The sequence below is a fragment of the Silene latifolia genome, chromosome 10 (assembly GCF_048544455.1).
Source record: "Silene latifolia isolate original U9 population chromosome 10, ASM4854445v1, whole genome shotgun sequence".
Taxonomy (NCBI): Eukaryota; Viridiplantae; Streptophyta; class Magnoliopsida; order Caryophyllales; family Caryophyllaceae; genus Silene; species Silene latifolia.
In genome coordinates this window covers 140,146,998-140,162,494 of record NC_133535.1, presented here as the reverse complement: position 1 = coordinate 140,162,494, position 15,497 = coordinate 140,146,998, and the positions used below count along the sequence as shown (strand labels likewise).

Genomic DNA, 15,497 nt, shown 5'->3' with positions numbered 1-15,497 from the left:
GAATCACCCATTTGAGAATACCCGTACGGATTTGAGTAAGTCTCTGGGTAACTGAAGATGAAACAGAAGAAGTAGAGTAACTATTCCAAATAGATGAGACAAGATGTTGGATCTCGGAATGATTTAGACACCAAATATCAACACAGTAAGGCCGTTTTGGTTTCATAACTCGAGAAGATAAATCAAGGACAATAGGCGCATGATCCGACAAAATGGTGTTGAGATTATTAATATGAGCTTGTGGATAAGAGACTAAGAGAGTAGCCAATCCTGTGATGCATATCCACGATCTAAGCGCTCCAAAATAAGGCTTGAGGATTCTGTTTTATTTGCCCAAGTAAATTGAGGGCCTGAGTAAGGGAGTTCACAGAGAGGCGTATTAATTCGCCAGTCAAAAAAGGCATTCCAGCCAGAAAAGTTGGAGGATCCGCCAATTTTGTCGGAATATTGTTCAATCTGGTTGAAGTCACCAATCATACAAAGCGGAGAATAAACCAAACAAAGCTGCTTCATATCATTCAAAAAACTTCCTTTAAGCTCAGTACAAGACACACCATACATAAAAAGAGCATACCACACTTAGCTCAAATTATGATCTACAACTTTACAGAGGATGAAATTGTGATCCACTAAAAGAGGCAAAACATCGGATCTATCATCCCATTATATTCATTAAAAATGAATGATACAATAGTTATTGGGGAGTAACTCAAGTGGCATCCCAACTAGACATAGCAAACGAGTTAACCGAGTCGGGTTCAGCTCAAGTAATTTAGTTGGGGCCAGTCCAATTTCGGGTTTGCAAGAGATCGAGATCAAGTCATTTTGGGCCAACTATTATCAAATTAATTATATCTAATAATAAGTGTGCAACAACAGACATTTGGAACAAAGAACCACCAACATTAAAACCAACAATGATACCCTATCCAACATCATATGAACCACAAAATCACACCAAAATATTCAAACATGGATACAAGATGAATAAGAGGTAGAAAGTTCTTAACTTTTTACAAACAAAGAACCACACACAAATTGCTCAATTTTTCATCTAAAACCACTAGAACAATAGAAATGGAAGAACTTCATATAAAATTCTTATAATAAGTCATTTTTCACCAACCTCTAAATTTAAGAACTTTTTGCATAATTGAAGAACATTTATTTTGTTTAATATGGACCCACTGTCAGTGGCGATTCTAGAATTTGGACATTAGTCGAAGATGCAAAAAATTAACAATGATTCAAGCGATGGGAACTAACATTTATACACAAAAAAATTGTGAGGCTAAAGTTAAACACTAAATTAAAATAAAATTAGATCCAAAAAATTCAAGTAGATATAAATAAATAAAATAAAAGTTTGTGGGTATATGGTTCTTAACTGTGAAAAGAGTATGTCCGGTAATAATAAGGAAAAATTACAAATAACCACCATGTATTTGCGTATTTTTACAAATAATCATGTATTATTTGCACTTTTACAAATAACTCCCAAACTTACATCTAAACTCCCCAATCACCACCGTATATCTACCCCGACACTCGTTTTTCTTATTTCTCGACTCATTAAGTAACGTTTTATGTAAAATGCCTATAATACCCTTCCCTCTATTACTCCCAAACACACCCATGTCATTCACTCCTAAACTTATGAAACCCTAAATCCCCAAATTTCATAACACTAGAAGAAATAAAAGCATGGCCCGAACAACTAAAACCTGATTCAAACCGAATTCGATCGAGCCGTTGGCCAGGTCTAACTGACCCCACTCTATAACAGATTAACAAGTTAGATTTTTAATACACAAAGAACTCACTTCAGTGACAGTAGTGAAATCTCTACCCGTTCTCGCTTCAACTGGAACAGGTGCGCTGCAGCATATTATCCACTTGGGGTGTGCAAAATCCTGTGCGAACCGGAAGCAGAGTTAAAAATTCCGGTATGGTCTCCGATACAACACTTTTTATGATTTCGATTTCCAATCTACTCCGGGCCCGGTTTGTCCGTTCCAGATCAAAAAGATCGGAATTAATGTTATTTGATTTTTTCTTAAAATATTATCTAAAAAAAATATTGTTTGCCTACTTAATGGGTCCGATCCGGTCTAATGGACCAGATTTTTGAATGAAATTTGAAAAATTGGGTATGTAATGACAAATTTCCGGTCCAGCCGGTCATGTTCGGTCCGGTCTCAGACTGGTGAACAGCCCCAGAGGCCAGAACTACTATCAATTCATACCCGGCCCATAGTCCATCCTAGTCTTAGCCAAGCAACTATGCGTCTATGCTGTAGCCCGTAGGGTTTAGAAACCATATTCACATTCTTCAGCTTCAGCAACTCAGTTTTCTTCAGTATCACAAAACACACGGTTTTCATTCACACCCTTAATCTCTCTTCCATATTGCCTCCAAGGTTAGCCTTTTTGTCCCATGTTCTATAATAAGCTGCAAATTCTTTCTTTGTTTGGGTTCAATTGTATTTTTGTTTCAATTGCTGAATTTTGTTGATATTGTTAATTTCTGTGGTAGTTCTTTGTGAAATTTGAGAGAGTATTTTGTTAAGGTTCGTGGGTAGTGGCTAATTTAGCCAACTTTGATTGATTTTTGGCTCGGCGATTATTGTACTCCCTCTGTCCCAATCATTTGTTTACTGACAGAGTGTATGTGTTGTTTGTGCACCATGGTATTTTAGCTTCACGGGTTTTGGTTGACATAGAAATTAGTTAGCTTCATAAATAAATTAGGTTCAAGGTTGCAGTATGGTTTATATTGGGATTTTAATGGAAAATAAATCCTTTTTCGTTCATTACTAATAGGGTCTTGCTGTAAATACGATTTCAGTAGGATTAGCGAAGAAAGACGACATTTTTTTGTTAGTATATTGGATATGGCCATTATATATGGGGGTATAATGGTTCACACATAATCCAAGAGACAATTGGAGGATTGGAAATTTGAGTGGCGGATGACAGTAAGAAAGTTAATATTTTTATGTAAGGTAAATTAGCGACATTGAGCTCATTGATTATTGTTCAATGCTTCCATCCTTAGGCTTTATTATGCACGATTGCATGGTGTAGTTGTTAATCTTAGGGAGATGCTTTTATGTGACAGGCGAGACAATTGAAAGGATTCATATGGACTATTCAATCTTTGGATGTTTGTTAGATGGTGAATATATTCATTTGCTACAAGGAGAAAGGCTCATATATGATATATCTGACCTCCCTTACCTGCCGTTTACTGGAACTTACTCCATGGTTTCGATTAACTTGATAATAATTGTGTATTGGGTTGATACACCACTTTCAAGCTGTTAAGTACTTAAGTTGATTCAACTACTGCTCTGCTTCTTTGCATCTGACCTTGTATGTGTGTTAGTGCTTTCAACCTTTTTCCTTCGAAGTCATTAGTATTCATAAAGAGTTGTCCAAAAGCAGCAAAATTTTGCAAGAATAAAGTTCTGGCTGAAATGTAACCTCATATGATAATATTCACTTAATCTACCGCAATCCACGTATGTTTTGATTTAGATAACTTTGATACTTCAGACCTGTCTTAAGCCTAGAGAACCTAGTTTTAGTTCTAACTTATGAATAGTTGTTCTTATAGATTTTAGCCATATGCATAGCTTCCGTGAGGCTCTTTTAGTTTTGTTTGTAGACAATTTTTTGTTCGACCGTTTTGAGCAGTTCTTCTTTGATCAAGATTTTGTTTAAGCTGAGTTCTATTTTTTACAGGATTTGTTATCTTGCAGTGGTGCTCTATTTTCTCTGTGTTAAAAGTGTAATACTTCGCCTGACAAAGGATAAATTTCCTATCTCATTGGGTAGTAGAATTGGAACATTAATAAGTTGTTGAGGAAAATGTTAGTTGAGAACGACGCGTGAGGTCATTAATCACAATGATCCCAAATAACATAGAGAAAAGATTGATTGTAAGGAGAAAATATGAATATGTTAAAACCTAAAAAGGAAATAGGAAGTGAAAGCTGGTTGGACGGTTGGAGGGAGTAGAATCGCAGACCCTAATTTGATTTAGGTTCTGAAGATTCATTGTTCTTTGGTCTTGGATTATGATGACATAAACCAAAAAGGCTCATTGAAGTGGTTACTCCTTCTATTTGTGACATAACAGTCATTTGATCCATTTTTTGACACAGTTTTCACTTTTGATCATCCAAAAAACCAATACAGCCTTAATCTCTCTTTCGTATTGTCTCCAAGGTTAGCCTTTTTTGTCCCATGTTCTCTAATGAGCTGCAAATTCTTTCATTCTTTGTTTTCTGATACACTTCTATGCTTTTATATTATGGTTTGTTTGGCTCAATTGTATTTTTGTTTTGATCGTTGAATTTTGTTGATATTGTTAATTTCTAGGGTAGTTCTTTGTGAAATTTGAGGATTATTTTGTTAAGGTTCGTGGGTAGTGGCTAATTTAGCCAACTTTTATTGATTTTTTTGGGCTTTGCGATTGTTGTACTTTCTCCGTCTCAATTATCTGTTTACCTTCGATTAAAATATCTCACGCAAAAAATAAAAAAGTACCCAATGATTAGGGATGGAGGGAGTAAATGTTTTGCTGGTGCAGCTTGGATTTTTTTAGCTTCATGGATTTCAGTTGACATAGAAATTAGTAAGCTTCATAAATAAATTAGGTTCAAGGTTGCACAATGGTTTATTTTTGGGATTTCAATGGAAGATAAGTCCTTTTCATTTCATTAAAGATAGGGTCTTGCTGTTAATACGGTTTCAGTAGGATTATTGGAGAAAGACGGCATCTTTTTTGTTATGTTGAATTGGCAATTATATGTGGGGCTATAATGGGTTAGGCATCATCTAAGAGACAGTTGGAGGATTGGGAATTCGAGTGGCGGATGACAAAAGAAAGTTAATCCTCCAATTATGCAGACTTAGGCTTGATGTTTGAGGGTTGGGAATTCGCATTGGCGAAATGGTGAGTTAATTATTGTATGATGTTTGCAGACTTGGGCTTTATTATGGAGATGAGATTTATGTGAAAGCCTTTCGACTATTCAATCTTTGGATGTTTGTTAGATGGTAAATATGTTCATTTGTTATTGTGTTCAACTCGATGACAAGTAGATGTTCTTGTTCTTCGTGAAAATAGACTTTTCAATTGTAGTTCATGGATGGCTGTATCAGTGTTCTAGAGTACCTTAAGTAGTTCGGAGATATTACTCGGTCACTTGTTTGTATTCTGCATAAACAGAACAATGTTATTATAGTGAAATTGCAATCTGCCAAGTTATGTAGGCGGGATTACAGAGCAATCTAGCTTTTAGGTTATTAGTTGTTTGAAAATCATGGTTTCTTTCAATATCATCATTCATCACCACTGAAGGATATCTATCCAAGATTGATACCATATGAAGTCTGTATGATCACCATTGAAGGATTAAGATCCAAGACTCTAATGAATGATGTAATAGAATAGCTTTAGAGAGAAAATATATTTGAGAGAGAAAGTTGATTTATTATTATGAATCAAGTTGATATGACAGAGCCTCTAACTCTGTTTGTATAGTAATACAATGAATAGGTTGTTACTTTATAACAGACCTTTATAACCGCCTATTAGCTAACTTGTTACTAAGTTAGTAGGCTATATATACTCAATACTTTCTATTGTTACATCCTATTTATATGTCGTTAAACAAGCGGTTAGGTTCGTATACTCTATTAAATTGATAATAATTGTGTATTGTGTTGATCCACCACTTTCATGCTGTTAAGTTGTTTCATACTGCTCTGCTTCTCCATTTGACTTTGTACGTGTGTTGGTGCTTTGAACTTTTTTGCTTTGAAGTCATTAGTATTCACAAAGACTTAATTGAGGAACGACTCGTTTGTTCATTAGTCACAATTAACACAAATAACATAGAGAAAAGATTAGTTGTGTGCAGAATGTCTAAATATGTTTAAACCTAAAAAGGTAATAGGAAATAAGCTGGTTGGGGGGAGTAGAATTGCAGACCCTTAGTTGGTTTTAGGTCCGACGATTCATTATTCTTTAATTTTGGATTATGATGAAATAAACCAAAAAGGCTCATTGAAGTGGTTACTCTTCTTTTGTTTGAGAAGATGTAATGGTCATTCGATACAATTCTTGACATAATTTTACTTGTGGTCATCCGAAACAGCCTCTCTTTGTTGTATTAGTTTCATGAGAGCAATAGCTAACATTGTCATTGTTATTTACTTCTTACATTTCCTTTCTTTCAGGTAAAGTAGTAGGCAAGCAATAGATGAATGCTCTTAGCAGAAAACAACAAGAAGACGAGGAGTTAGACTCTACTTTTGACGGTATTTCCGACTCTGATCAGGATTCTGAATCAGTTGATGAAGATTCTGAATCAGATGATGAAGACGACTGCATAAAATTAAGCGAACCTTCAGAGAATGCTATTTACAACAAGGACGGTCTTCTTGATAAACTAAATGAGATCAGGTGGCCGGAGGATGTGGAATGGATACACACTCTTGCTGTTGAGATCGATCAGGATCAGGATAATGAAGTCGACATAAACGATGACCTTGCACGTGAATCGGCCATCTATACTCAAGCCTTGCAAGGAGCCAGAGTGGGTTTTGCAAAACTCGAGTCTCGGGGTCGACCCTACCTCCGGCCAATTGACTATAACGCAGTGATGATTAAATCAGATTCTCATATGGAAAGTGTGAAAACGAAGCTTTTGGAGGAGAAGAAGGAACTGGAAGAACTAGAGCAAAGGAAAAAAGACAAGGAAAATAGGACGATTGCAAAACAAGTTCAAGCTGAAAAACAAAAGGAGAAAGTTAAGGAGAAAAAAGAGCAGATTGAGTCTGTCAAGAAATTGAGGAAGGAACGCGAGAGAAGTGGGTTTGCCGATGACAAAGATGAAATGGCCGATGATAAAGATGAAAGGGGATTGCTGGTCCAGAATGAAACTGAATTTGACCAGAAAAGTACGAGACCATCTGGTGTGTCTCCTGGAGATAGGTCTGGTGGAAAGAGCCGGAAGTTGGCCGAGAAGAAAAAGAAAAGCTCGGATAAGAAGAAGAAAGAAGCCAAGTTCGGGTTTGGAGGTAGGAAAGGGTTGAAGAAGCAGAACACGACGGATACTACTAGTGACCTTAAAGGGTTTAATAGTAATGCCCATTCTGGTAAAAAGAGAAGAAAGTTATCTTAGGTTGGTTTGCGATTTTAATCTCGTTTCATCAGTCCTGACTAAGATACTCCGTATTTGTTACTAAAGTTGTCTTCGTTTTGTATTACCACTATTCCAAGCGACCCTTAGAAGTATTGAAGTTACAAACATTAGTAGCAATTTAATAGAACAGATAGCGTTTTAAGAAGGGGTTCTCGCAACAAGGCCTGAATGCAGTTTCCGACTTGCTTTTGAAGTATATTTTAGTTATGTAAGGATTTATTCAACAAACTGCAGAGTAAACGTTATGCTAATACTTGTAAAGATTTTTCCTTTTTTATTATGCCAAAATGACAACTTGTAAAGTTGTACGGAGTACGGAGTAATATATTTTTCCTGGTGAAATTTTCCATTAGAGGACTAAGTCTTATACTCTTCTCCATTTCGTTTTCATTACGTAAGAATATAGAGACATTTCCGTGAATTATAAGGATGTTTTAATAAAAAAAATGTAAAGATAACATTTGACTGTTCCTTTTTTACATTTATATATTATGAAATACGAGTATCAATTTGTCGAACATACTTCTATATTCTTAAAGGAAATAAGTTCTAGTTGAAATTTAATACTCTGTATATATTAGTACTTGATATCATTTTTTATAAATTTTAATTGAAAAGTCAAATTGACATTTATATTTTAAATAAGAGGAACGAATCATGCCTTGGTCCAGTTGAGATCACCTTATTGTCTCTCTTTCTCTATAATCGACATTTCATTCCCCAAAGACGCAAAGATTGAACAAGTACGCATTACGGAGTATTTATTACAATTACGCTATTCATTTTCGCATTTCTTTTGGTATCTTTTAAATTTATTTGCTCACAAGTTAGCAGCCAAAAAATAGAGAAGAAGCGAAGTACCCTCTACTTGAATGACGTCGTGATTTAGCTGGATACATATATGCACGCACTTTCTAGTTCCTTCCCTTCATAACTTGGTACTCCCTTTACTTGCTTGAATTCTATGCGTTTTTCATTGCGAGGTGTTCGTTTTGATTCTATATATTTCTATTTTGGCATCTCATTCATAAAAGTAGCGACACACAAGAAATAAGCATAAGGGTATTTAGTAACATTTCTACGCTAATTTTAGCTAATTTTTAATTACTTTTTGTACTTCAATCAATTTTCTTAAATCATATGCAAACTATAAACATGTGGAATTTAAATGAGCGTATCTGCATGAAGTATTTGACTGGTTTTGTGTAGTTCTGGTTGTATGAGTAAGTTAATAAGTGCTGCATAAATTGGTTTTAGGAAGATGTGGCGAATTTATAGCTAAAATATCGTCTAAGGAGAAAATAATTTGTACTATGTCTATATCCCAACTATTGGATAATATAGATAGGAAATAGTCATGAAGAAGGTTGTACGTTGTCCAGCTTTTTTTTTTTTTTTTTGACAGCTATCAGGGGTTATAGTCTTATAAATGTCATTTGACAACGCCTAAGGGTGGATGAAGGCCGACCTGACAAATAAGCGCCTTTTTTTTGATGAAATTGTCCCGAATCGAATCGAATCAACTTAATGGAGTGAATCGAATCGAATCGAACTTAATGGAGCTGAATCGAATCGATCTCAATCAATCGAATCAATCGAATCGAAATAATAATAAAAAGATAATAATAATAATAATAATAATAATAATAAATATTATAATAAAAATAATACCAATAATAATAATAAATATTATTATAATATTATCGATTAATAATAATAATATATTAATATAATCTAATAATAATAATCTAATAATAATAATCTAATAAGATATATAAAAAGTAAAGTATTAATACAATAATAAATATAGTAATAATAATAATAATAATAATAATACTCCCTCCAATCCTCTATTTTCTTCCTCTTTACTTTGGGCACAAGAATTAAAAAATAGAGTATTATATTGATAAAAAGTTGGGTGGGGTTTGGTGATAGGAGAGAGGGATGAATAATTAAGAGTTAAATAATGAATTGTGGGCCACAAATATTAAAGTAAGGAATAAAATAGGATTAAAAGAGTTGGGTGGGTGGGGTAATAGGAGAGAGGTATGAATAAAATAAGAGTAAAAAGTTACCAAAAATAGAAAGGGGAAGAAAACCTGAATAACCGTTTTAGGAAATAGGGAAGAATATGGCGAATTGGAGGGAGTATATTAGTAATATAAATGATAACATTATTAATAATAATATAATATATTAATAATAATAACTAAAAAATAAATAATAATAATAATAATATAATAATACTAATAATAATAGGTCTAATATAATAACTTATTAACATAATAATATTAAATATAATAATAATAATAATAATAATAATAATAATAATAAATATGTGATTAATAATATTAATAATAATGAGTATATTAATAAAATAATAAATATTAAATAATAACTTATTAATATAATAATAATAATAAATATGTTATGAATAATATTAATAATAATAAATAAAATAATAAAATAATAAAATAATAAATATAATATAATAATAATAATAATAAATGTATTAAATATAAATATAATAATATAAACAAGACGAATTAATTATTAATATATATAATAGTAATATAATAAATATAAAAATAATAATATAATAATAATAATAACAATAGTAAATACACTAATATAAAAATAATAATGATATCAATAAGAATAATAATAGTAATGTTGAAATAAACTAATATGAACTGAACTGAACTGAACTGATCTGAACTGAACTGAATTGAACTGAACTGAATTGAGTTGAACTGAACTGAACTGAACTGAACTGAATTGAGCTGAACTGAACTGAACTGAACTGAATGGAGCTGAACTGAACTTATTAGAACTGAAATTAAGTCCAAAAGAACAGGACCTAAGTCAATTGGGTCGGGTCTTGATCATTTTGGATATACTATACTTTTTTTTTCCCTTGTCGTGTAATTACGAGCTCGTGTCATTTCAAGCTGTTAGTTCCAAATGAACATTTTTGGGATAGTGGGAAAAAACTCTAATTAATATTGATTTGACTAACAAAAATTATTTGGCAAAATTACTTTTTATTAAGGAGTGTTGTAAACAATTAACCATTTATATTCAAGTATATAATAGTATTAAATAATTGGTATGACTTCAAATTTTATTGCTTCAGATCTTTTTGAATCACTCTCGATCATTTCGAATAGGGTCTATTATGAGTCGATGGATTGGGGTCGGTTATTTTGGGTTTGGTCATCATTGAGTTAATTATGTAGCCACCTCCCTACTTGTCAAAAGTAAGCTTTCACACACCTGGGTGATAGGGCGCCATCGTGTAGCGCCGAGATTGGATGTCACCCTCTCACATGCATCTTTTATTGAAGCGGTCCCCATTTATTGCATGTGAGAGGGTGGTGCAGAGATTGGGTGTTACCCGGTAGCGTTAACTCATTTACCAATTTCTGATGATGATGACTTCACAGGCCTCACTAGTCAGGGTTGACGAAAAATTGGCATTTGTATTTCTGAGCTCCTTTCAGCAGCAGGCGTTATGGCACTCCCTCCAACTCCACAAGCACCACCGCAACAAGGAAAAGAACAGTCGATCATCCAAACGTTAATAAATCCAAATTGGAACCCACTGCTTACAATCGAAGCTATGATGGTTGTGGCTGTTATCATGTCATGCATAATGCTCCTGGGATCCCTTAGGAAGCGTACAATCAATGGTTTCTTCAAGCTATGCATGTGGACCACTATGGTTATGACTCCTTTATTGATTTCCTACATCGTTGGCCTAATGACAAATCTAAGAAGCGGGTTGTTCCCTGTATGGGGAGTCCTGCTGCTAGCTGGGATGGCCAATTATGGCGCTATAAGCGCTTTTGAACTTGAGGACAATGAAACTGCTTTGGTTGTCTATGTGCAGGGGTTCTTGAAATGTTGCTTAGTGATTGGCTTGATTTTGGGATACAATAAAACCCAAATTCCTACTCACCTCTGGTGGCCTCTATTTATACTAATCCAGCTTGTGTTCTTCAGGCTTATTGACAGGATATTTTCTCTGGCTTTTGCGAGCAAAAAAGGTCTGCTACTAGGTATCGGTTCTAAGGTTGAAATAGTTGCAGAATTCATGGCATGGGAGGTGCAGATGACGCTCCAAGCTGAAGAAGAAGAACCAACGGCTGATCCAAAAAGCATGTATGGGTATCGATATTTGGTGGGAATGAAATATCTATGTAGCAGCCCTTTTACATATTTCCCACCTTGCTACAACAGAGATTTTGAAAAGGTAAAGGAAAATATAATTACCACCCAAGAAATTTGGCAATGTGAAGGTGATTTGTTGAAGTCAACGGGTGGGGATCCTGAAGGAAGGCTTAAGGACACATGTCTCTCTTTCGCGTTCTTTTGGATGCTCCTACGGAGATACATTGGCTATCCCTTGGCTGAAGTGGACTCGCTTGAGGAAAAAACATGGAATTTATTCCGCTACGGGCTAACACCAGAAATCTCACCAGCTACATGTGAGAGAACTTTTAGGGTGATTGAGCAGGAGCTGAGCTTCGTCTACGACTACTTCTATACCAAGAATTTCGTAATATACCTAAAGGGAACTTGGAAGATGATCGTCAGATTCCTTGTCATGGTTGCATTTTTAGTGATTGCACAATTAATCTTAAATAACCATCATGATACTCATTTCGTAAAAATCTCGGATAACCTCCCATCTATCAAGCTGGACGTTCTAATCACCAAGGTTGTTATATACGCGATGCTCATATTTGAATTAGTATTCATGGTTCATTACCTGCTCATAACACAATGGTCTAGAGTAGAATGGGTGTGCACCTATGTACGAAAGCAACTCTGGAGACGTCAAACCTGGAAAGACAAATGTTATAGATGGGCTATTGAGCATATATGCCGATATTCATTACGCAGAACTATGAAGCATTGGAAACGAGAAATTGATCAGTACTCTCTTCTCGAGTCCCATGACTACAATTTCCCCCTACACTATATTCTTAGCTGGGTTATTCCCATGGAATTATTTGATATAAACAAAGAGGGTCGAAAGGCAGGCAAATCAATCACATTTTGTCTAAATTTGAAAGCGGCACTTATATCATCTCTCCATGCAAATGGACGAAAATTGACAAATGGAATATCCTCACTCCGGAAGTATGGTGTAGATACCGATTTTTCCTGGGCTTGCAATCTTGAGACACATACCCATACCATCCTTGTCTGGCATATCGCTACTAGTTTCTGCGAGCTCAACCAACTTAATCGGCATCCTGGTAACGTGAAGTCGGATAATCTATTGGTTGCAACAAGTTTGTCAAAATACTGTGCTTACCTTGTGGCTTTTGTGCCTGAGTTGTTACCTGATCAAAGGAATATAACATTTAAAATAATCAATGGTGTAATATGGGAAGCCAATATTATTTTCAAGGAATGCTCTAACATGGAAGCTAAGTATGAAATGATGAGGTCCATGACAGGTGAATACAGAGACGCCAAGGACTTTATCATACGGAAAGGGATATGGCTTGGAAAGTCGCTCATAGATAGAATGAGCCGCGAGTCCTTGTGGGAAATGCTAGGAGAGTTTTGGGCAGAGTTACTTCTATACATGGCTCCCTCAGATGATGTCGCCGCCCATATTAAGCATCTGGCTAATGGAGGTGAGTTAATTACTCACCTCTGGACTTTGCTTACTCATGCTGGCGTCCTTAAGAGAGATTGAACTGATTACAGTGGCATGTCAATTATGTATTTATGTTTTGTTTTAGTTCAGATGATCCTGTTTCTATAGACGTTCAATTCCTCCGGGAGACGCTTGATATTAACTATTTGTTCACTTGTTTCCCTTTGTTGTCCCTTATCTGTTTGTAAGACTTCTACTCGATTGGATATAAATCCCCTAACCTTTTGGACTTAAACTATTTGAAGTGACTGAACTTATAGAACCGTACTAGAAATAGATAATTTTTTTCATAAATGGAGTTTAAAGACAAAGTATTTATGTTTTGTGTGGATTTTGCGTAAGGCGAGATCAGATCAGGGTTGATTTAAGTAGGGTTAACTAGCTCTAGTTGGTCTATATGTCAGGTCGTCAAGATGAAATATAAAGATAGGAATGCAATAAAGATAACAATAATAAGACACAGAATTTTGTACGTGGAAAACCCTTAAATGGGAAAAAACCACGGGCACCAAGCCAGGAGAGGATTTCACTATTGTATTATATTTGGCACAAATGGACGTAATTATCTAAGAATGATATGAGAATATTGTATGCTATCTTCTCTTGTTGCGTGTCTTCAAATGATTTCAAAAGGTTTCTTATATACGCTATTGTTGAACGGCTGCTTTAATCCTGACATTAATGCGGAATATTTTCCTTAATTACCCGCAATAATTCCAAATATCACGCCCTTAATTGTTGTATTAATTGCGAGATCTTCCTATTCAATGCTGCGCGTATATTCTTCTTATAATATTAGTTCTTGGTCCGATATCGTCCTGATATTTTGACCGTTGTCCTCTCCATGGCCTGGCGCTTGGCGCCTGTCTTCATGTGTCCTGATAGCTTGACGTCCTGGCACCTTGATAGTCAGGTTACGGTGAGATACTGATCAGGACGTCTGCGGATTTCCAGGCCTAACAATTGCCCTTTATCTCCTTATTTTTAATGTGTCAGGACAAAAAATGAGGAGATAACTTTAATCTCTGGAAAATTACCCAACGGTTGAATTACGCCTAGTCAGTTCCTGTAACGGCTACTTCCTTCAGTTTATGATGCGTGTAGATTTTACTGCAACCTCTTCAATGATTATCCTTCCACTTGCGGTTGAAACCCTAATTTAATCTACTATAAATACCCATTCACTTCATTAAGTTAAACTCTATCAGAATAATCTCCCTTATTTCTCTCTTAATAATCTTCTTCTCTAATTTTCCTTAATTTCCAGTTCCTTAATCTTCAATTAATCTTCATAATTTTTCAATAATGGCCGCAAAAAAGAAGTCTACCAGGGCAGTGACTCCTGGAACTCCTCCTTCCCAGAATCCTGAGGAAACTTCTTCTGAGAATTTGCCTCTTTCTTCTGCTGCTCAACCTTCCACGGTCAATAATCCGAGTGATTCTCCATTGGAGATGATCTCAATTTTTCATGGCGATTTCTAGTTCAAGCCTACGAAGTCTTTAAATGAGGATCAGTCTCTTGCAAACCACTTGAAGCCTGAGTTTGAGAAGGTGTTAACGTTGAAGGATAAGGGGATTATCCCTGCTGATGCTGAAGTCTGGGTCCCTGAGAATTCTCCTATCAGGGCTGACTGGGCTTGTCCGGGTTGGTTCTGTATTCATGACTGGGCTTTTAAGGCAGGTTGTAAGCTTCCTTTCTCCCCTCTTATGGTTGAGGTTATCAAGGAAATTGGTGTTCCGTCTTATCAGTTGATGCCCATGGTGTGGAAGGTGGTCTGTTCTGTTGAGTACCTTTGCAAGAAACACAATATCTCGTTTTCTCTTAATGATCTCGAAGGCTCGTTGTTGTCAAAACTAATGACCTGGCCGTATAAGTTTTAAGGTCAGGGCTTCCACTACCTCCCTTTTAAGCAATCTGGATAGCGGCCATGACAAGAACTGGGCTGCTGGATACATGTTTGTCAGGACCAATTCTGTGGGTCCTAATCTGGCGCATTTAAATTACGAAGCTTGTGTTGCTGGTGAGTTTTTTTATCTTTCCTCTTATCCTGCATGTTTTATTTGTTAGTGAAGAAAATAAATAATAAGTCATACCTTTCACGTGTGCAGTTGATGATTGGGTTACTGAAACTGAGTATCCCACTGCAAATATTTCTGCTTTCCTCGCTATTCCTTCTTTGGAGAGGTCTTGGCCTCTCTGTTGTGAGGCTGACCATCTTCCTCGTTCTCTGAAGGCTGATGATACTGCCAGGGTGGCAAAACCTTCAAGGGCTGTTAGTGCTACTACCTCAGGCAGTAAGTCTATCTTATCTTCTTTTTTCTTCTTACTTTGGCTCCCTGGTGATATTTAGTTTACATTGCTAATGCAGTGTTTCATGTTGTAGCTACCAGGTCATCTACTCGCCTTGCCAGATTTGGTATGGCTGACCTCTCAGCCCGGTTGGCTAAGATCAAGGAGGAAGGCTCTCAGGGAAGCGGAGATGTTGAGCCTGTTGTTTAGGTATTTTTACCCAAGTCGATTAATTAGGGTCAATGTAGTCTTACTCGTTGGTTGAGTGTATGTTTGTTTGTATGTCAATAAGTAAATAGAAAAATAAAAT

The 15,497-nt window shown here is 35.6% G+C and overlaps 2 protein-coding genes across 2 annotated transcripts; both read left to right on the top strand.

Moving 5' to 3' along the window:
- Positions 1 to 2,285: 2,285 nt before the first annotated feature.
- Positions 2,286 to 7,572, top strand: LOC141606040 (putative rRNA-processing protein EBP2 homolog). Its single transcript, XM_074425020.1, has 2 exons — positions 2,286 to 2,420; positions 6,253 to 7,572. The coding sequence occupies exon 2, from the start codon at positions 6,276 to 6,278 to the stop codon at positions 7,197 to 7,199; it is 924 nt and encodes a 307-aa protein (XP_074281121.1). The 5' UTR covers positions 2,286 to 2,420; positions 6,253 to 6,275; the 3' UTR covers positions 7,200 to 7,572.
- Positions 7,573 to 10,734: 3,162 nt separating this feature from the next.
- LOC141608355 (uncharacterized) lies at positions 10,735 to 12,936 on the top strand. The gene has a single exon (XM_074427717.1). The coding sequence runs from the start codon at positions 10,735 to 10,737 to the stop codon at positions 12,934 to 12,936; it is 2,202 nt and encodes a 733-aa protein (XP_074283818.1).
- Positions 12,937 to 15,497: the final 2,561 nt, after the last annotated feature.